At 37.8% G+C, this 23,553-nt stretch overlaps 1 protein-coding gene and 1 long non-coding RNA gene across 30 annotated transcripts in view; one reads left to right on the plus strand and one right to left on the minus strand.

Moving 5' to 3' along the window:
* The window catches only part of EIF4G3 (eukaryotic translation initiation factor 4 gamma 3), a 314,094-nt gene that overhangs the window by 173,501 nt on the left and 117,040 nt on the right, over positions 1–23,553 (plus strand). For 24 of the 29 annotated variants that reach the window (XM_078452254.2, XM_060626696.3, XM_060626691.3 and 21 more), the window contains 4 exons: positions 221–335; positions 9,118–9,215; positions 11,459–11,581; positions 19,739–19,847. In XM_078452254.2, coding sequence (XP_078308380.2) covers positions 221–335; positions 9,118–9,215; positions 11,459–11,581; positions 19,739–19,847 — 445 coding nt within the window. The remainder of the gene's footprint in view (positions 1–220; positions 336–9,117; positions 9,216–11,458; positions 11,582–19,738; positions 19,848–23,553) is intronic. The other 5 variants (XM_078452266.2, XM_078452246.2, XM_078452252.2 and 2 more) reach the window with 1 other exon arrangement.
* LOC132673834 (uncharacterized) lies at positions 2,346–10,586 on the minus strand. The gene is made up of 3 exons (XR_009608226.3): positions 10,499–10,586; positions 7,909–8,117; positions 2,346–2,879 (listed from the first exon to the last, which is right to left on the minus strand). It is a non-coding gene; the product is annotated as an uncharacterized LOC132673834 (long non-coding RNA).

Genomic DNA, 23,553 nt, shown 5'->3' on the forward strand with positions numbered 1-23,553 from the left:
TCGGTCTGTGCACTGATTTGCTGTATGGTTTTACCTAATGCATATCTGTCTCTCCATCCTCACTGCATCTTGATGGCAAGCAAACATTTTTTAATGTATTTAACCAAGTGTTTTCATTTTATTTAAGTAATTCTCTTATATACACATACACACAGCTTTGTTTTTTTATAGTAAGCTACCTTCATATTATTTATAAATGTCTTTAATTTCTTTTTTCTAGTACCGTCATAGTGGCCCTCCGTATGTTGGGCCCCCACAACAATATCCAGTTCAGCCACCAGGGCCAGGGCCTTTTTATCCTGGACCAGGACCTGGGGACTTCCCCAATGCTTATGGTAAGTATGTATGAAATATTGAGCAAGTTCTGCTACTTTGTTGTGTTTTATTTCATTTTGTTGTTTTGCTAATCAGTTTAGGCAGTGAGGTTTAGTGGTGTAAGGAATTTTTAAATAAAATGTTGCAAACAGTTCTGACCTGAAAGCCTTTTAGAGAATGGCTTACCAGGAAAGAGTATTACAGAAATATATTTAGTTAACGGCATCTTCTGAAAGAGCTGGTAATTGGAAAGAACCCATGTCTCAAGGTTCTGATATCTGAAACCAAATCATCATTACCTGGATTTTTACTGGATTTTTGCTGGTAGAATAAACATACAATTGACCATGGAACAGTACGGGTTTGGACTGCATGGACTCACTTATATATGGATTTTCTTTTCAGTAAATACAGTATGGTGTTATAAATGTATTTTTTCTTCTCTATGATTTTCTTAATAATGTTTTTTTCCAGCTTTTTTAAGACTGTATACATGTAGTATATGTAATGTATAAAATATGTGTTGATCAACTATTAATTGGTAAGGCTTCTAATCAGCAGTAGGCTATTAGATGAAATTTTGAGAATTCCAAACTTATACATGGACATTGGCCTGGATGCAAGGGAGCCGAGAGTGCCCCTTACCTGTGCATTGTTCAAGGGGCAGCTATACCTTATCTCCCTTCTGTGATTTCTTTTTGTCCAATCATTTATCACCATTTATCAAAGCCTTTGTTAATGTTTTCCTACTAGCATGTACTATCCACAAAGGCAAGGAATTTTGTTGTTTTGTTCACTGTTATATCCCTAGCACCTAGAGCAGTGACTAGTAGGCTGTTGGGGTAGGATGACTGAGTACAGCTTTCAAAATGATACACTGTTAAAATGATACACTTTATAGCTTCATTAAGTGTCTCAAGTATGTATATATAACACACAGCTTTATTGAAATAATTTTACTAAGAAATATTTGATATTTTCAAAACAACACATACTACCTACATGTGTTATTTTTGTTTTAAGTAGACTCCATGTCCGATGTGGGGCTTGAACTCATGACCCTGAGATTAAGAATTGTATACTCTACCTACACAGTTAGCCAGACACTCCCATGTATGTGTTTTAGAGTAAAATAATACATGTGCATCACCAGCTCTGACATAGAATGTTGCCAGGATTGTCGAAGTGTTCCTAGTTTGCTCCTTCACCTTCATTTGAACTTGTAGTTTTCATACCACCTCAGTGCTTTGGTATTGGCACTTATTCTGCAAATTTAAATCCAGTTAAGATTATTTAAGGGCACCTGGGTGGCTCCGTCGGTTAAGTGTTTGACTTCAGCTCAGGTCGTGATCTCACGGTTTAAGAGTTTGAGCCCCGTGTGGGACTCTGTGCTGACAGCTCAGAGCCTGGAGCCTGCTTTGGATTCTGTGTCTCCCTCTCTCTCTGCCCCTCCCCCGCTCTCACTCTGTCTCTTTGTCTCAAAAATAAATAGAACATTAAAAATTGTTTTTAATAAACATAAAAATAAATAAAATAATTTTTTTTCATCTTTATGTATTTATTTTGAGAGAGAGAGAGAGCGAGCACAAGCAGAGGAGGGGCAGAGAAAGTGGGAGAGAGAGATTCCCAAGCAGGCTCTGCACCATCAGCTCAGAGCCTGATGGAGGGCTCAATCCCGTGAACCGTGAGATCATGACCTGAGCTGGAATCAAGAGCCAGATGCTCAACCGACTGAGGCACCCAGGTGTCCTAGTTAAAATTATTTTTAAGTATAAAATTGACTGTTGATATTACCTAGAATTTATTAAGTGGAAAGAAAACTATAAGGTGAGATTGTCTGTCAGAGTAAACATGCTAAAATCCAGAGGATTTTCTTTCAATCGCATGTTGCAAAGGGAATGCAACTGTATATTCTAATTTATGAAATCAGTTTGAAAGATGTCTCACTAAATTCTAGTATGGAGGTGCCTGGGTGGCTCAGTTGATTGAGCATCCAACTGTTGATTTTTGCTCAGGTCATGATCCCAAACTGGTGGGATCACACTCCATGTTGGATCCTGCACTGAGCATGGAGCCTGCTTGGGATTCTCCCTCTCCCTTCCCCCTTCCTCCCCCCTCCCCCCCGTGCCCTCCCTCTCTGTCTCTCTAAAAAAAATAAAAATACATGAAATCTAGTCTGTTTATTCATAAATAATATAAATGGCTTTTTGACTCAGAAAATGTAATTAAAATTCTATTATAAATATGTGCTAGCCCCCTTTATTGCTCTTAATATTACTACAGTATATATAGAAACAATATAGATGAGTTTATAAGTAGGGAAGTATTTTGCTGATTTGTGTATACAATATTATAACATATTTGGCTTTATTTCTATTATATACAGACCGTATTTGTTTATTTTCACAAAAAGCAGGATATTGGGGGCAGTTATATCTCAGATATTGTTGATGTCTGTTCCCTTTGTTAGATATTCTTTCTTCCTGGGGAAATTCTTATGCAGATCCAATATCCATTAAGTAGGCAATTTGTCATCCAGATTAAAGCACTGTTTCCCTAGTTTCCTTAAGATGAGAAAAACGTCTTAAAATAATTTTTCGTTATGAAAGTAACCAAGTTAGTGATGGAAAATACAAATAATATAGAATATATGAAGTTGAAAGATCCAATTTTTCTCCCTACTCCTCTCCCTAAAGAAATAATGATTTAACAGATCAATACATACTTTTTCACTTACATTTAAATGATTTTTAATACAAATGGACATTCACAATTTATAATGTTCTAAGACTTCCTGGTTCTCCCTCCCCCCCCCCCCCCCCCCATCTCACAATATATTCTTGGGCATCTTTCCATTTTATTATCTACAGAATTTCAAGCTACATAGTTTTCCATTTTAGGAATGAATCATAATTTATAATCCAGTCTTCTCATAGGAAGTTTACATTATCTTCATTATTTGGGCACATATTTTAGTTGTAAAGATTACTACTAGTTAATATGCTTTTCTGTCAGACTTAAAAGCTCTGATCTAGTAGTTTCCATCGATTATAGGTTCTTCAGCTATACCACCTTGAGGCAGCTGTTGTATCCTTATGGTCTAGAAGCCAAAAACATCCTCCTTCCTATTTTCTTTTCTTGGAATCTTCTCTTGGATCCATCTAATCCTGATGTTCCCCCTTAACTCTCTTTCCTCTTTTGCCCTAATCTTGGGTTCAGGTTAAAAGTGAATATTAGAGGAGTACCTGGGTGGCTCAGTCGGTTAAGTGTCTTTTTTGATTTCAGCTCAGGTCATGATTTCAGGGTTTGTGGGATGGAGCCCTGTGTGTGCCCTCTGTGCTGTCAGCACAGAGCCTGCTTGGGATTCTCTCTCTCCTCTCTCTCCCTGCCCCTCCCCTGCTCAAGCTCTTGCTCTCTCAAAATAAATAAACTAAAAAAAAAAAAAAAAAAAAAGCTAACTAATCTAAATCCTGTGTATTTAAATTATGTAAAAGTGTGCACGTGGACTGAAGTGGCTAACACAATTTTTTAATTTTTAAAGAATTGGGGCCCCTGGGTGGGTCTGTCAGTTAAATGTCCAACTCTTGGTTTCAGCTCACATCATGATCTCATGGTTCATGAGTTTTGAGCCCTGCATTGGACTCTGTGCTGGCAGTACAGAGCCTGCTTGGGATTCTCTCTGACTCTCTACTCCACCCATGCTCTTTCTCTGTCAGTCTCAAAATAAAGAAAGAAATAAACTTAAAAAAAAACATAAAAGGCATCAGGTATAGGGATCAGATCCTAATTCTCTGTCCTGAAGGACAGCAGTCGTATCTTCTAGGGCAGAGGACCTTCCTCTGGCTGAACTGGTGAGGAACGAATCCTAGTCTCATTCCTTCCTGCCTACTTTTCAGAATTCTTAGTTCTTAGTCCTTAGCTTTTAGTTCATTCTGGTGTACTAACATTTTATTCCTCTCTTGGGTTTAAATCTTGAAACAGTGATTCTCAAAGATTATTTTTACTTGCCATGAAGTTCAGTAATCAAGATCATAGAATTCTAATTCTTGCAGTGTTTTTACAGTGTTGTGGAAAAATAACTAATGAGTAGTATTTGCTCAATGTCATTTTTCAGGTTTTCTCTTATTGCTGTTTTCTTAAATATTTCGATGCCTGTTATAGCAGGAAAGTACCTCAGGAAGACTAAAATTATTTCCAGGCCAACACTAGGGGTGATGGCCCAAGGTGTAAAAAATTAGGTTTGGGAACAAAGAGGTGTGGTTAGCAGTGACAGTGATACTGAGAAAGATCAAAAAAAGTTTGAGAATTTACCTGGTAAAAAGGTCCCATTCTCCCTTGCTTCAAACCAGCATACTTTTCCTTTTTTTTTTTTTTTTTTTTTTTTTAAACTCTATCATGTGATTTCTCCCTCCCCCTTTCATTTTCATTCTACTTTTTTCCTGAGCTTCATGGTGATTGGGTATGATATTCAGTTTCTGAGAACTGAGAGATTTGTTCATTGTTCCCCATGATGCGTAGAGGTGGGAAACTTTATGGCATCTTAAGCTGAATTTGATTGTGTATTTGTGTAGTGTTAATATTTTGATTATTGATGTGGTTGTATACCAACGTTACTATTCTTGGATATTACAGGATAAATTGGTGTTAATTTGCCAACCTGCATATTTAGCCACTATGTTTATTTTTGTTTCTATAGAAAATTGGAAATTTTGAAAGGTTTTTGGAAGACCTGCAGTGTATAAGACAGTGTGTTAGGTAGGGGCTCCTGGGTTAAAGTAATGGCTAGATAGTGGCTCAGTCTGTCAGATGTCCAACTCTTGATTTCAGCTTCTCGTGATGTAAAGGTTCATGAGCCCAAACATCATTGGGCTCCACGCTGACAGTGCAGATCTGCTTAGGATTTTCTCTCTTTCCCTCTCTCTCTGCCACTCGCTCACACACACGTTCTCTCTCAAAATAAATAAACTTTAAAAAAAAGAAAAAAGACAAGGGCACCTTGGTGGCTCAGTCAGTTAAGCCTCTGACTCTTGGTTTCGGCTTAGGTCATTATCTTGGTGGTTTGTGAGTTCAAGCCCCACATTGGGCTCCCCACTGGTGTGGAGCCTGCCTCAGATTCTGTCTCTCTCCCTCTCTCTCTGCCACTCCCCTGCTCGTGCTCTTTCTCTCCCTGTCAAAATAAATAAATAAACTTAAAAATTAAAAAAGAAAAAAAAAAAAGAAGGTGACATGCTAGGTATTTGTAGAATTTAGATGTTAAGATACTCTTCCTGCCTTTCAGGATTGTATGGTGCATTTATTTGACATTTGTGTTTAGGGTTTTATTAATGGGAAGAACTGTAAATGCTGACTAGACCATTGGTTCCCAGATTTTTCAATGTCCTGGTCAAATAAAAATTTTAAAAAGTAAAGTAAAATAAAAGAAGAAACATACAAGACTATTAGATTTTTTTACTTTTGCCAATAAGACTTGTAAAGAAAACGGCTATTTAATGTTAGTATCATTTCATATAGGAAGACTGTTTTAAAAACAAAGGAACAAGACTGAAATAATTTCAAAATAGTAACAGACCTTTCCAAAATGTCAAGTTGGCAAGCCTATAGTTGTGTCTCTGTGTGTGTTATCATAATGTGGTCATTGTTGTATAAATTTTGCCATATATCATTAATACATTTTGTGTAGACTAGGGTTTGGAGAACCACAGGGATCAGGATAAAAAAATGTCAGCCCTCTTTCTATAAAGGGCAATATTGTAGGTTTTGCAGGCCATTTGGTCTCTGTTGTTACAACTACTCAACTCTTGCCATGTATTTATTTATTTATTTATTTATTTATTTATTTATTTAAGTTTATTATTTATTTTGAGAGAGATAGCAAGGGAGAGGCAGAGAGGGGGAGAGACAGAATCCCACGCAGGTTCCATGCCATCAGCGAGGAACCAGATATGGGACTCAAACTCATGAACCATGAGATCAGGACCCAAGCTGAGGTCAAGAGTCAGATGTTCATCCAACTAAAGCCACCCAGGTGCTCCAACTCTTGCCATTTTAGTGAAAAAGCAACCATAGATAATAGATAAAATACTGTATGTGAGTGTCTTCCAATAAAACTTTATCTACAAAATAAATGGCATTGCACTGGATTGAGCTTCTTGGTGTTAGTTGCCATACCCCTGATGTAGATAAAAGTGCTACATTCCGTGCATGAGAAGTTCAGGGACATTGAGTAACAGGCCTAATTGATAAATGGTATGCAAAAGTTATTCACATTTTTAATAGAATAAAATTTTGTTTATAAAAAAAAATTGTTTTTGAGGGAGAAAGAGAGAGGGAGACCGAGAATCCCAAGCAGTCTCTGCGCTGTGAGTGCAGAGCCCAGTTCAGGGCTCAGTCTCACCAAACGTGAGATCATGACCTGAGCTGAAATCAAGAGTCCAACCCTTAACCGACTGAGCCACCTAGGTGCTCCTTAAAATAAATGGTTTTAATGTTTATTTATTTATTTATTTTTGAGGCAGAGCGCATAAGCAGGGAAGGAGCGAGAGAGAAAGAGGGAGACACAGAATCCAAAGCAGGCTTCAGGCTCTTAGTTGTCAGCACAGAGCTCGATGCAGGGCTTGAACTCACAAACTGTGAGATCATGACCTGAGCTGAAGTCAGTCACTCAACCAGCTGAACCACCCAGGTGCCCCCAAATAAATGTTTTTAAATGCCTCTGACTATATAAGAAGTTTCATTAGTGTATTCTAAAAGATAACCATTGTTTGGTAGGGTAGAAGGCCTGCTCTGCTGGGGTCCACAGTTGACTTGATATTCTGTTGTGTTGAACTCTGTGAGATATCGTATGCTACCAGGTTTATTCAGCTGGTATTTATTATATGTGTATTATATACCAGTCTCTATCTGAGTTATGTTTGACTCAGAACCGTTTCATTAGAACAATCTATATTTTTTCTTAAAGGGCTGATTCACCTTTTGGATCTTATTTCACTTAGTTTAAAAAATATGGCAAGGTGAGCAGATTGTGTTGCTTCTCTAGCAGCATTTGAAACCAATTTCAGGGGATTGTTTTCTGAGTTTTAGAACTAGTGACATTATACGGTAGTGAAGAATTGCTTATATAAGCTTGATTTTGTTGGGTGCTGGGGTGGCTCAGTCAATTAGGCATCCACCTTCAGCTCAGGTGGTGATCTCATGGTTTGTGAGTTTTAGCCCCGCACCAGGCTCTCTGCTATCAGCACAAAGCCTGCTTTGGATCCTCTGTCCCTTCTGTCTTCTCCTCACTCTCTCTGTCTCTCTCTCCCTCTCTCTCAAAAATAAACAAACATAAACAGAAATAAGATTGGCTACGGTGTTTTTCTACATTGAGTTTTTTGAAATCCTCATTACGCCCCCTGTTGAGTTCTTCTCCAAATTTGATTGTGACCTACACAGTTCTGGTACTGCAAATCATATTGCTTCCAAGAAATTGCCACTTGAAGATTATTGTGATGATGGTGGGGATGGTTTGATGTTGATGATGACAGCGATAGTAGAGCCAACGTTATTTGTTTATTAAAGTACCAAAAAGTTTGCCTGTGTTAACTATCTTCATACCTTCATTTTTTTCCTTCTTGTTCTCATGACTCAGTATCAGTGCTCCTAACAAAGTCTAGTCTTCTACTTGAGCAGTAGATTGCAGCATTTACACATTTAAGGCTCCTTCTCCAGCTGTTCTTTTCTCCCCTTCTGGCATTATTATTTTCTTTCTCTCCATCTGCTGGATTAGTCCTTTCAGCATATAGGTGTATGATTTCATTCATGTCCTTAAGGGGAAAAAAACAAACAAACATTTTTTCGCTTCACTTTATTATAGCACAACTTTTAAGAAGAGGAGTTACCTGGGGGGCCTGGGTGGCTCAGTTGGTTGAGCGCCCGACTTCGGCTCAGGTCATGATCTCATGGCTCTTGGGTTCGAGCCCCACGTCGGGCTCTGTGCTGACAGCTCAGGGCCTGGAGCCTGCTTCCTTTTCTGTGTCTCCCTCCCCTCAGCTCCTCCCCTGTTCACACTCTGTCTCTCAAAATAAATAAAGATTTAAAAAAAAATATTTTTTAAGAAAAAAAGAAAAGGAGTTACCTATGCCGAACTGTCTTCATTTCCATCTCATTCACTATTGGACCCACCCTAATCAGGAGGCATCCCCCTCACCAGTACCCATGTAACTTTTGTCATGGTCGTCAGTGAATTGTACTTTAGTGAATCTTAGTTGACCTCTCAGTGCCATTTGACATAGAACCACTGTCACAGGGAGCCGCCATCAAGGCTTAGCAAATGTCCTGCTGTTGGAGCAGAAAAAAGCCTAACAGTGGTTCTCTGTCAGTAGGGAGAAGAATTAAACCATTCCCAATCCACAAGATGATCCGATATATTCTCTTGCCTCTGACTAAATCCACACACATAACATATTCACAGAAACCCTTGTTTAAGAATCTCATTGCAGGGAATGGGTGGGCCCCCAGAATAGATTTTTAAAAGCAGTGCTATAGTTTGATTAGTTTTTTGAAAGGTAACTCTGATGGCAATCTGCAGGAGTTGGTTATTTAGTTGTTTCCATATTGGATGCTGACAAGATCAGTGTTTGGAATCATTCCATGATCACTTTAGTAGAGAGAGAGGAGCTAGTGGATAGAGATGATTAAGAGGAATGTTTTTGTTTGTTACTTTTTTTAAAAAACTGCTTGTTTGGAGACACAGTGCCATTAGTAGTCTTATAGTGGTTGACAAAATAACTGAATGCTTCCTCTCATTTTTTTCTAATTCTTTAGGAACGCCTTTTTACCCAAGTCAGCCAGTGTATCAGTCAGCACCAATCATAGTGCCTACGCAGCAGCAGCCCCCTCCAGCCAAGAGAGAGAAAAAAACCGTAAGAGATACTTCTTAATTTTTCCTGTTTTAAAATGGAATGTACACTCATTTGTCAAGTAAGTTTACCCACAGCTGTAGTCATTCATCTCAGTTCACAAATAACTGCATTTTTTGTTCTTCCCTTATGTTCTTACCACTAGACCAGAGGATTTGTATGGACACATACTAGAAAGTAACATTTGCTTAATATCATTTTCAGCATGCACTAAACTAGGTATGCCAGATGACAACATGCCTTCTTCAGAACTGGGAGGGTTTGTCTGCTAAGACCTTGCTAAGTGGGAGAAGTTTGAGCTCAGTTTTCACATACTGATTATTATCCTTGAACTTTGTCCTGTTCAGTTCTACATTCAAATATGAACTGACCACAGGAAATCAGCAGAAGAGAACTGAGCAAAGTATTAATGACAACAATAAAAATCCTCCCTGTTGGAATAGATTTCTTTTTCGAAACAGCAGAATTTAGAAAATGTATTTTAGGGCGCCTGGGTGGCTCGGTCGGTTGGGCGTCTGACTTAGGCTTAGGTCACGATCTCACGGTCCGTGGGTTCGAGCCCCGCGTCAGGCTCTGTGCTGACCGCTCAGAGCCTGGAGCCTGTTTCAGATTCTGTGTCTCCCTCTCTCTCTGCCCCTCCCCTGTTCATGCTCTGTCTCTCTCTGTCTCAAAAATAAACGTTAAAAAAAAAAATTTTTTTTTTAAATAAAAAAAAAAAGAAAATGTATTTTAATTATTTTAAAGAGGTTACGGGGGCTTTGTATCTGTCTAGTAAGGCAGACTCAAGCAAATTAGAATGCAGTAATATAAAATTCAGGTTGTAGGACATCCTGTAGAAGAGTGGCTTGCAATCTTTTACCTATTAGGACACACAAAATGGAATTCACAAAGATAGATAGGTGGGAGGGATATCATCATAGTCAATACATCTTCTTTTTTAATTTTTTTTTTTTTTTTTACATCTAGTCAATATTCTTGACAGTGCTCTTGGTAAAAATTAATAAAACTCAAAACTTGGTTCTTTTCTTATCAGACACACGTTTCTTGTGCACACATCACAATAAACAGCACATGCCAGTGTCGCCAGACACTGCAGTTGAGAAAGTATGCTTTGGAAATGTTAAAACATCATGGTAGATGTTGGACTTGCAGAACGTTCAGGATGCACAAACATTAATAAAGAAGAGAATAAAAATGAAAGACATAATAGACGCTACTGTAGAAGAAAATAGAACAAATGAATTAGAAGCAATATTTAAAACTGTAGTAGAAACAAGTTTCTTTACCTGAAAACATAGCTGATATTAGGAATCTTACTGAAGAACTCCCAAAGCAGCTTCCAGATCCAGGTGGTTTTATTAATGAATTCTTTGCTATTTCTATGAAGCCAGGGCTACCTTGGCTGCTCTCTGGAGGTGAGGATAGCAAAGAGGGCCTTTAGGTCTCAGCAACATCACAGGTTGGAAGGCCTAGATCCTGGGGCTCCCTCTCCTTTATAGCACCATCTCCACTGATATCAGTGAGCATAGGTAGCCTTTAAAAAAGTAAGAGAACCACGTACATTGTTCTGCATCTTGCATCTTTTCACCTACCAGTACCTCTTGATGATCATTCCATCTCAGTACATGTGGATTTATTTCATTCTGTCTACTGTCTGTTTGGTATGTAATTGTAAGGATGTAGCATAATTTTTTAATTACTGTGTTCTTGATTAGCCTTGAGATTGTTTCTATGCCTTTGCTCAAAAAGCCTCTGTTACAGTTAGCATTCTTACATGCATACGTAAGTCTATCTGCAACATAAACTCCTATTTCTAATTACTAGAATATGTACATTTTTCATTTTGTTAAGGAACCATTTATGACCCTTAAAACTTCGTTCTACAGAGTAAGATGTATTTTAAAACGGTTTTACTTATGAATTTTATGTTAATTATTGTACATAAAATCAGTCAATTTGGCAGTGCTTATAAGACAAGTGTTAATACTTGGCCTTTTTGACCTAGAAATTCAGCGAATTGGATCTCTTTTTAGCTTGTTACTCTAATTTGTTCAAGTCAGAACTAATGTCCCAAATTTCTTTGAATGACCCCATATGGTTCTGTGACTGAAAAAAAGTCAGATGTGGTGATTATCAACTTTGATATTTGTAGGTTGCCCAGGTTTTACCTTTAATACATCGTATGCCTATAAATGTACTATATAGATACCCATCTCTAAATATGCCATCTTATTCTGACCTTATAGATAAGAATTCGGGATCCCAACCAGGGAGGGAAAGACATAACAGAGGAGATTATGTCTGGAGGTGGCAGCAGAAATCCTACCCCACCCATAGGGAGACCCACTTCCACACCTACTCCTCCTCAGGTAAGACGGAGTCAGCCGTGAGGGATGATGCTGTGTATTTGTTCACTAACCTCTGCTGGACTCCTCTTTTTTCTGTGGCTACTTTCTGACTTTTCATGTCCATCAGTTGTCTCAGAACCTCAAATGATGTCTAAACAGACATGTTCTTTCACTTTACAAATTGTTATAACTTCAGATTTTTATTGGTAACATTTCTGTGTATTGTTTCCACATTCAGAGCATAGCTTTTGCCACTCTTCCTATTGAGCTATTGCATGATACCAAAAGGAGTTGCAGTTCCTATGGAAACCTCTTCAATAAATGTGTATTTCATGTTTCAATATGGAGCCCTAGAAATTAAATGCTGTACACTATGTTCATGAAAACTTTTGAGGTTGAAAATTTAAACATTGTTATTTAACAATATTGTTTGGGGCAATGCCTATGTAATTCAGAGCATATGTAGATGTATCTTAGGCATACCTCTTACCTTTTAGGACACCACAAATAGGCTTTTTGATTGGAGGTTGTCTTCTTTAATTATTTACTTGGGTTATTAGGAAGTTCTACCAGTTAAGCACCATCTTGTTCCTGTTACAGAATGTAGTTATCATGGTCTTCAAAAGTTCACTTTCTTGCTTTTAGAAATCAAGACATTCCAGGAGAAGCTGGAGTTTAATAAACTGTAGTAGAGGCTGGAATTTCCTGAATTCGCCAATATTTTGATTTCATCACTTGGTCACTTTAAATTTTGATAAACCATGGAGAGGAGTTAAGAGATTTTCAAAGCTTCAAAATACCTAAACTGCGAGCTCAGCATTGAAAACAGATAGAATGAAAATTATTAAGGAGTTGTGGGGGCTGCTTGCTTCCCTCATTTGTGGTTTGATGGTGAGGTATTCTTCAGGGCCCAGTTTATAAATATGTGATACGTGGATAATTAACTATCATTTCAGAATGCTAGACCATTGACTTGATTTTAGTAACATAGTTTAAAAAAGTTGTTAAAAACATTTTTCAAAATTGGTGTCACAAATACATGACTGAGTTTAGAGTCTCTTAAAGATTTGTGAATTTATTTAATTTCTTCCCTAGAAGTGAACATGGGAGAGGTAACATTTACATGCTTATGTAAGTTATATACTTATGTACTCAGTTATGTAGGGGCATACTACAGAAAAACTTGGAATTGGTTGATGAGGACAGTTAAATTTTGGTCTGTATTTTTCCCCACGTTAATTAAAACATCATCATTTTCAAGCTATATACCTGACAACCTTTTGTTGATTTGTGTTCAGTTCTCAACTTGGACATGTGTTAATATATTTTTTTGCATTTTAATTCCCTGTGTTTTGATCTTCTTAATCTTACCAAGCTTGGTATCCTACCCTCTTGTGGTTACCTTTGGCTACAGAAGTCCGTTTTTTTTTTTTGTTTTTTTGTTTTTTTTTTTTAAATTTTTCATCAGGGACGACAGGCCTAAATACAAGTATATTTGTTTGTGTAAACATAAAGGACATTAAATGTCCACTTTTAATTTGTAAAGGCCATCAATCAGTAATTATAATTGGTAATACTTTTTGATGCATCATATTGTCATGAGGCATCAGTTTAGTTTATTAGGTAATTACACTTAAAACCACATTTATTAATCTATTGTCTTTCCAAGTTCATGGAATGAACACATACCTTTTTACCAGAGACATATGTACTAAAGGGGAAAATATCTCAAGAACAACCACATAAGCATGATGATGGCAGCTGACTCTTGGCTTCACTTTTGGAAATTCATAGTGGTGCCCATAATGTAGGAGAGAACATCTCTTGTTAAAGGAGTCATTTACTACTTCCCATCTGTTATATTGGGTAAAAATGTTGATCCAGTGTTTCAAAAGAAGCTAAAAATCTTTATTTATGTAAAAAACTGGCCTATTTTAAATGTTGATGGCTAATTCTAACACATAGCACTGTGCCAGCCTAAGAAAATCCATTAGGCTTAGCCTAATGATTGCTAGTTTGCAACTGTGGTCTAATTCTAGATAGATCCTGAACCATACTCTAGTTACTAAGACTGTAGATGAGACAATCCTCTGCATGAGAATTTATGACTGAATAGTAAGTACTCTATTGCTTTTGACCTTACAGTGTATCTGCTTTGAGCCACAGTTGCAGGTGCTATGAATAGCAAAGTCTTTCCCTATCCCTTGAGGTCATCCCAGTCCCTTTAAGTGAGGCAGAGGACACTTACTAACATATGTATTACCGGTCCTCCTGTGAAGTGTGTACAGAGAATTATGAAGGCACAGATGTGACCAAGTGGGGCAGGATTGCAGCACAGGCTCAAATGTGTTGGATCCCAGAAACCTGTTAATGGTAGTGCCGGTAAGATAGTACAGGGAAGGGATTTAAAAGCTTTGGCTCAGAACCAGACATACTTGGTTTCAAGTCCCAGTTCCACTACTTAATTTTGTAACGTTAGCCAAATTGCTTAATTTTCCAGAGGGTTAGCTTCCACTTTTAACAATGTAGAAAATAAAGCCTATCGTATATAGGTACGATAAGATTAAATGAGAGAAAATATTTAAACGTTGCTTCAGCTCAGGGCATAGTGAGTATTCAGTGCACACCATGTATTATTAGTATTGCAGTTTTTGATATTTCTGGAGGAGCAGAGAAGGACTGGAAGCGTCTGGGAAGGCTTCACAGCAGAGATGACATTTGGTCTGAGTTCCCAGATTGATGTTCACAATATGAAAAGAGAGAGAAGGATATTCAAGGCAGAGGGACAGTATGTACAAAAGGGTGGCATGTGGAGATGGGAAATTAGACAAAAGGAGGTTATTACCATTTCAGGTGATAAATGAGGGAGTTAGTTGAAGGGAGAGAAAACCTCTTAGAGAAATATGTAGCAATTGGTTACTAAGTAAGGATTACGGAAAGAATGACCTTATAATTTATCATCTAAATTGGGGCAGTTTTAGAATGAATGGGGATGCTGTGGATCATTTTGATGGGGAAACAGGCATGAACCAGTACTGTCCAGTTAAAGGGATGCATGGTTCCCCTATGTGTAAGAGGGAACAGTCAGAGGTGGCTCTTCAAGCTTAGATACCTGGATTTATAGTAAAATATAGCATGGAGTATATATCAGGGTATCTGAAGAGGGGGATAATGAGCTTCATTTTGGCAGGCATTCAAAAGAAGAAACTGTATTAGGTTTATGCAAGGAGAATGGAGAGGAGAAACAGGTTCTTGCTGCTACTGTTTTTACCGTAAATAGTAGACTGAATTTGAAATTGCCCTGCTTCCTTAGTTTTAAAATGATCTGTGGAATAACTCCTGAAGATTTTATATCTCAAAAACATAAAAAATCTAGGTGTGTATATATGTGTGCCCCTGCAGGTGATCACAGTACACAGGCCTAGGTGCGTGGGTAGAGCTCATAGAGTCTGCTAGGACACTTGCTCCACGTCACCACTCTGTCACTTAGATTTATGACCTTAGATCACAATGTTGTTAAGTCCTTTTAACCCCTGCTTTTTTCATCAATGAAATGAGGGATTGTACTAAGTAATTCCAGAGTTCCCTTTCAGCTTTTAAATGTTAAGGTGGGAGGGGCACCTGGGTGGGCTCACTTGGTTAAGCTTCAGACTTTGGCTCGCATCATGATCTCAGAGTTCAGGTTCATGAGTTCAAGTCCCACATTGGACTCTCTGCTATCAGCATAGAACCCGCTTCAGATCCTCTGTCCCCCCCCCCCCCCTCGCCCCTCCCCTGCTCATGTTTTCTGTCTCTCAAAAATAAACATTAGGGGCGCCGGGGTGGCTTATTCAGATGAGCGTCTGACTTTAGATTAGGTCATGATCTCATGGTCTTTGGGTTTAAGCTCCACATCGGGCTCTGTGCTGACAGCTTAGAGCCTGGAGCCTGCTTCACATTCTGTGTTTTCCTCTCTCTCTATCCCTCTCCTGCTTGCACTCTGTCTCTCTCTCAAAGGTAAACATACACTAAAAAATTAAAAAATTAAAATTAAAAAATGTTTTAAAGTGGGAAAGAAGGAATATTTTTGTTACTTTCCCTCAGCATCACAATCTCTCAGCTGCATCTCTCTTGTTGATAGCAATAAGGCACAAGGAACATTTCTGTATTAAGAAATCCTAGAGGGGTGCCTGGATGGCTTAATCAGTTAAGTGTCCGACCTCAGCTCAGGTCATGATCTCACCGCTTACGGGCTCAAGCCCCACATTGGGCTCTGTGCTGACAGCTCAGAGCCTAGAGCCTGCTTTGGACTGTGTATCTCCCTTTCTCTCTCTCTCTCCCTCCCCACCCACCTCTGTCTCTCTCAAAAAAAACAAAAAGTGCTAGATGCCTGAAAGTTTTTATGGGACTCTATAGGGTAAATATAAATACATGATGCTGTATATATAGGCAAGGCTCCCCAAATTGTCTGCTTCCAAAGGCTGGGGTGATATCTCAAAATCACTTAATTTTTTTAACTACTTTATATACCTTTCTTTCTCTCCCTACTACCTTTGTTCTTTTTCCTGTTTTAAGAATTACTCTTATAGTGAAGCATTGTTATAACTTGGGAGAGAGTCCTATGCCAGAGTATAGGGACAGAGAAATGTTGGAGACTAGTGATTGATAATGTATTTTAGGAAAGACACAGCCTTCCCTGCTATTTGTGAAAATTACAAAGTCATTCAGTCTTCTGAAGAGTTTCTTATAAACTTGATAACTAGAAACCTTAAATTCTAACCATTTGTTAGTTTTATAGTGTTAATAATAATAGTTAAGTTGGATTCTAAAGCTCAGACAATAATATAAGTAATCTATACACTAAGTGGGTAAGTTCCTGCACAAAGAATTTGAAGATTACCACATAATGTAAACAAACCAGTCTTATCTTTCAAAATGTCATTTTGACGACTCTGTTGTAAGCTCTAGTGAGTTTACATCATTAGTCTACCCTGAAGCATATAGGTATTTTTTTTTTTTAATATTGTCTTCAATAAAGATAGTGGTCATTGAATTAAATCACATTGTTCTTCATCTTTAATAAATTAATTTTTCATTAGTAGTCTCTTTTGACTTAAAAATAGTACTTTTCAGGTTGCCTGGCTGGCTCAGTACATAGGGCATACGACTCTTGATCTCAGGGTTGTTAAGTTTGAACCCCATGTTAGGCGTAGATTACGTGAAGAAAAAGAAAATCAACAGTATTTTTCAGTAGTGTGGAAAATGTTTTAAACTTTAAACAGATATCTAGGTTAAGGTGGATTCTCTCCGACGTTTTGAATGAGATGTCACAATGAACAGCGACTCTTAGTGGCGAGGGATAAGCTATTTTCTTGCTTAAAATGAATTTGTACATGGACAGCCAGAGGGTCCTATTTAGAATTATAGAGCAGGGTTGTTGATTTCATCAGGTCTGTTTCCATCAGGGTCTGAAGCAGGCTCCAAGCTCTGAGCTGTCAGCACAGAGACAGACACGGAGCTCAAACTCACCGAGAGATCATGACCTAGGCTGAAGTTGGTTGCTTAACCGACTGAGCCGCTCAGGTGCCCCAGCATTTTTAAAAAAGGAAAAGACGCTTGCAAGACCCCTCTTGGAAGATTACCCTGAGGCAAAGCCTCCCCACCTTCCGGGGTGTGAGGAATAGGGGAAGAGGGGGTATGTCTGTCCCTTAGGCTAATTAGTCAAGACTCAAGTCAGGACTTTTTTGTATTTATTTCATGAGGAAAAAATATGAAATTAGATGTTAAGCTAAAATTTAAGATTATCCTTAATTAAAATTAATCTAAAACAAGGTGAGCGTATTGAATTATATTGATGTGAATTTTATTTTCTTGATGCTTTCAGAGCCTTAGAGAATGTTAAAAGTGAAAAGACTTGATCTTTATTCAATTGTTTTGCATTTTACAGCTGAGGAAACCCAAGAGGTTCTTTCCTAGCACTTCGTGGTTCTATAACCATGTACTGGATACTAGGATTTGGAACTGTGATTTAACCAACAGGTTTACCTCAGTGCTTTCTTATAAATGCATATATATAAAATCTTCCTAGGACTTTAATTTAAAAATATCTGTGCAGTTATCTCTTTAATATGATTGCAGATATTTTAATCTGAGCTTGAAAAATTCTGATCAGTACAGATTTATAGATATCAGTAGCTTTTACTGTCTTAAACATTTTGTCTCATGTATAGATGTCATTCTGTCTACCTAAGTTCCTAGGTAACTGGAGTTAATACTTTCTTCCTTTTAGATAAATGGTAAAATTTACAAGTCTTTCTTTCCTGTTTAATAAATGCTAACTAACGTAGACTCTTTCCTTTGTTCTAGAGCTATTTTCAGCCTTAGAATTGAACTGAGCCTGTATTTTCATTTATAGCTCTGAAGTGGTCCTAATTTTTGAATTTTAATAACAGCTTTTTTTCCCACCAGTACTAAGGATTCAGAGTAGAGTAATCATGGCAGTACTTTTCATTTATTTGTTCATGATTCAAAGTGAAAACAGTAACTGACTTCATTTTTTTGTATATGAAAATATAATTTTAGTAGTCTTCATTTAGAAATAATTGTGGAATATGATGAGCACTCTCATGATCTAATGAATAGGTAAAATAATAGTATTTTCTGCATTCCTGTCTGTTATTCTGTACAGTCCAGATAAAATCAAATATAAATTGCATGTTCATTCTGAAAGCATTGTTACTTAAATGACGTGATAAATGGTATGTATCTGAACAGATTTTTTAATTTTATTTTCCTGTGCTAAATGAGACTTAGAAATTTGAAAATATTGTTTATTGACTCTCACTTTTTTAAGTGGCCCTACCCACCCCATATTCATTCATACCTTAATTTTCCCTCGCGTCTAAAACACACACATGCATGCACACACAGAAAATCAGAATTGTGCAGGGACTCTGCTCTGATAGCTCTGATAGAATTCATTGTAGGAGATTATAGCTTTCCAAAAAAAAATGACCTTAGATTTCTGAGGAGAGACACTGCTTTGTTTTGTGGCTTTTGTGTCACCCTCAAATCCAGAACAAATACCTGCCTGGAAAGTGATGTAGAATGAGTGTTCCTTGTCCTTTCTTTTGTCATTTTGTTCCCTCTAAGTTGAATGATGGCTGCAACTTTTTCAACCTACTCTGCTAGGATTTTGATGGCCACTTTTGATTCCAGTGAAGTGGTTGAGTGAAAATTAAGAGTTTCCTTTTAGCTCTGAAAAACAGATCTTTTACCTAGATTTCTGACTCTGAAAAGATAACTGTCCTTCACCCAGAATCTAAAGACATTTTAAAGTGAAAATGCCTTAGATGAAGATGCATTTCACCCGTGTGATTATATAGACAAATGGCAAAAATCACTCTTCAGTATTGTTTTCTTGAGTCAGTGACTGGTTTTTTTTTTTAATTTTTTTTTTTTTTCCAACGTTTTTTTATTTATTTTTGGGACAGAGAGAGACAGAGCATGAACGGGGGAGGGGCAGAGAGAGAGAGGGAGACACAGAATCGGAAACAGGCTCCAGGCTCCGAGCCATCAGCCCAGCGCCTGACGCGGGGCTCAGAGCCTGACGCGGGGCTCAGAGCCTGACGCGGGGCTCGAACTCACGGACCGTGAGATCGTGACCTGGCTGAAGTCGGACGCTTAACCGACTGCGCCACCCAGGCGCCCCAGTGACTGGTTTTAAAACACCGTATTTTGTTTGTCCAGCTTTGGTCAGATGAACCACTTTGCTAGGTAGTTTGTAAGTGAAGTTGACCAGATCCCTTTGGTCTTTGACTAGGAGAGGTTAAATTACCTTTTAGATGTGATGTCTGTTGTTAGGTGGAAAAAAGTTCCTTCTTAGATGGAACCCTGGAGAATGCATTTATACTAATGATTTCTGTGCTTTCTTCTCTTGCTGTGGTTAATAGTAATCATCTCTTTTCCTTCCCCTTTCCTGCTGCCTCTTTCCTTTTCTTCCCGTTTTCTGTACTTTTTGAATTATTAAACTGGCCTATGTATTTTTTTCCTTGCTTTTTTTCTTTTCTTTTTGTTTTTTTTTCTTCTAATTTTGTGATCTCCTGCCCCACTCTGTCTTCCCTACTTGCTTGGGTTCCATGTTGCTAGTTTTTATGTTCGCACGCTCATTATCACCCTTTTTTGTACTTCAAATCCCAGCAGCTGTCCAGCCAGGTCCCTGAGCACAGCCCTCTGGTTTATGGGACTGTGGAGAGCACTCATCTTGCTGCCAGCACCCCTGTCACTGCAGCTAGCGACCAGAAGCAAGGTTTGTGTATAACTGTTTTCTTCCCTCCTTTTTAATTTTAATTACATTCCCCTCAGCGTTTAAGGGTATGAGCAGAACATCTGAAGCTTATTTAGATACTAAACAAAACTTTGAGATGGAAAAGCAAAGTGTTCTACCTCTAGGAAGGTAAAGTAGGGTTGATAAGGAAAATTTTTTCCTGTATTTTATTAATGCCTCACTGTCTATTTATTTATAGGTCAAAACTTGGTTGCCTGAAGCTGTTCTGGGTGTGTGTGTGTGTGTGTGTGTGTGTTTAGGGAAAACAATGTTGGGGAAATAAATCAAAGTATATATTGCTTTATAAGAATAACACCGTTTTAATATATTTAACGTGTTCTTTTGTATCTTGCTATTTAAAAAAAAAAATTTTTTTTAACGTTTATTTATTTTTGAGACAGAGAGAGACAAAGCATGAATGGGGGAGGGTCGGGGAGAGGGAGACACAGAATCTGAAACAGGCTCCAGGCTCTGAGCTGTCAGCACAGAGCCCGACGCGGGGCTTGAACTCACGGACCGCGAGATCATGACCTGAGCCGAAGTCGGCCACTTAACCGACTGAGCCACCCGGGCGCCCCTGTATCTTGCTATTTTTAAAAACATGAAATATTTCTTAGAAATTTGGCTCTGTAGCCTCAGTTCTGTAGCACTCAGTTTATCCTAGCACCTTTTCCATCATGTATAGTATTTGGTCTTGATGAGTCATTATACTATGGATCGCAATTAAACCAGGGTCCCTTCTCCTATTTACCTTGAACATGAAGTGTAAAACATTGGTTGAAATAAGTGTACACATTGCCTTTTGGATTATAAATAGAAAACTGTAAAGGAAGTTTCATGTCAGAAAATGAGATATCACAGTCTCTCTTTCTTGCTTGCTAAGTTGGATTTAGGTTGACCTTAACCAAAATTGGGGAACAATTGTCTGTCATCAGGCATAGGGGAAAGCAAGTGCTACTGAGCATGCTTTGATAATGTTTCTGACTTCTTCAAAGAATGAGTGGAAAGCATAAGTGATTTCTAATTTTTTGAATTACTCCTTCCTCCCTTGTTAGCTGGCTGTTACTAAATGTACTTTCTAAAAAATTACTCTTTAAAAGGTACTTGGGAATTGGCACATAACCTAAGGATGGTATTTAATATAATTGATTTTTTACTGGACTGCACGTTAATCATACTTAGCAACTTCTGTTTGATTTCACTGTTTTCTACAGCATACAAAGATAATAGGATGTATTTTCTCTTTAATATTAAGGAACCTAGTAAACTCGAACAGAGACACGTCCTATATTTTATTTGTTTTATAAGATTGTTTTAAACGAAAAAATAGGTATCAAACCCCAACCTGGCATGCTTCTAAAAGTTGTACTGTCAGATACGTCTTCTGGCAGTGTTCAGAGATAGACTCATGCACGCTTAGAGTTAAATTTTTTAATATGAAAGCCATTCACCTCTCAGGAATGCACTTTGTAGGTATTATGGAAGACCACTTTCTTTCTCCAATGGTAGAGCGTTTTTGAGTCAAGAATCACAATGTTTTTAATCTAAGTAGAAAAGAATTTTCAGGGTATTCTCTTCAAAACTTTACTAGTTTTGCAGAGTTGTAATCCCTTTGCTAGTTAGAATTATGCTAAGTATATTGAATACTTAACCATCACATAAGGCCTCAAACCATACCTATCCTCTATGCAAACTTCAGCTAGGCCACGATACAAAGAATTCATAAGATGTCTTAATGATGATAGCTCTGCCCTGCTACAATTTTTAGAATATAAAACACCTTCACTTTGTCATATTTAGGTCTTGATTTCCATAAGGAAGAATGCAGAAGTATTGGTTTTCTCTTGGTTCTTTATGTTTAGTGGACCTTTGAAAAGTAAACATTTCAGATTGATGTTTGATATAAATATGAGTGGATTGAAAATGTTTTATTTTACCTTGATGGAAAGAAAAACTTGAATTTTAAGTATATTTTGTAATATTTATAAATAACTCTTTGGGGGAGGGACTATTGCCATCTCCTTGTTAGTACCAATTATTTTCCAGAAACCTGAGTTAATTATAATTTTCCATTTCTGATTGTACCTATAGCTTGCCGATATTTAGAATAGTTTTCAGAGTAATTTTTAAACCAAACGTATGTAGTCAAATAACAGTAGAAAGGGCTCACCAATTTTCAGAGAATTTTTTTTTTTTATTTATTTATTTTTTTAATTTATTTTTGGGACAGAGAGAGACAGAGCATGAACGGGGGAGGGGCAGAGAGAGAGGGAGACACAGAATCGGAAACAGGCTCCAGGCTCCGAGCCATCAGCCCAGAGCCTGACGCGGGGCTCGAACTCACGGACCGCGAGATCGTGACCTGGCTGAAGTCGGACGCTTAACCGACTGCGCCACCCAGGCGCCCCAGAGAGAATTTTTTTATAGTTAAAAATTTTTTTAGTTTTCTTCTTAACTATAGGCTCCTTTTGAAATTAAAGTAGGATGCAAAAATGTGCTGTTTTCAAAGGTTGCTAGATTACTTTAAGAAATAATAGATTGTGCATTCTGCAGTCAGTTTGGTTTTTCTCTCAATGAAAATGTCATTATTGTGGGTTTACATTGGGTAACAGAATCTCATGTTAGCCCCAAACTCTCGTACCAGCTTGATTCACCTAAATACTTTTTTCCATAAACCTTTTTCTTTTTCCTCAATTGGAAAAATATGGGATTGGAATCATTTTCAAGTTGCAGCACTGGCCAGTTACATGACTCTGGCATGACAGATCTATGACAATATGACAATCTATAGAACACTCCGTTTCCCAGTCTGTAAAATAGGAACATAATACTTTCTACCCCAGCGGTGGTTGTAGGAATTAAAGGACACTATGTATATATGGTATTTGACCCAGTTCCTACTGTTGAGTACTTAGTAAATGTTCAGTACCATTATTAAACTTCTGGTTTCTTAGAGGTTTTGATATGAATAGCTGACATGGTTACATGAACACCAAATTGTGACATTTCCCATTTGTTTGGTGCTTTATAAAGATACAAAGACACAGGGAAGACCTCACCTTGGTTTGTAGAGGGAAAACCATTGAAGATTGAATTAATATCATCAGTTGGTGTTGATGATACCATACATTCAGTCCAGTGTATGGAGGATATGGTATGAACAGTGAAATACAAATACAAGTTTTTGTGCCTTAGTCTTAGTTTTAGTGCCTTTTGAAAGCACTTAGTATAGAGTAGGTATTCAGTGAATGATACTCTGTTGTAATTCAACCATTTCTAGTAATGTAGTTCAATTGGGGCTCCCCTGGAGTTTAGGACAGGACTGTTCACTGTCACGTGAGGCTGTCCCTCAAATTGCAGAACGCTTACCATTCCTGGTCCCTGCCCATTAAATGATAGTAGTACCTTCTCAGTCACGTGAGACTCATGACAACCAAAAGGCACCTGTCTACGCAGTTGGTTCCATTGCATTCATTGTAGAAACTATGGATACGTAGAGACTTTCCCACGTGCATATGCATATGTTAGTAGTATATGTATTTTTAAATTACCAGATTAGGCTTATGCTCTACATACAGTTTTGTGCCCTGCTTTGTCAAAAAACATATCTTTTATTATAAACAGCTTTCCATATCATTACTCTTTTCAAAACCTATTTTATTATTTATTTAAAATTTTTTAAACGCTT

This window comes from Panthera onca, chromosome C1 (genome assembly GCF_046562875.1).
Source record: "Panthera onca isolate mPanOnc1 chromosome C1, mPanOnc1 haplotype 2, whole genome shotgun sequence".
Lineage (NCBI taxonomy): Eukaryota > Metazoa > Chordata > Mammalia > Carnivora > Felidae > Panthera > Panthera onca.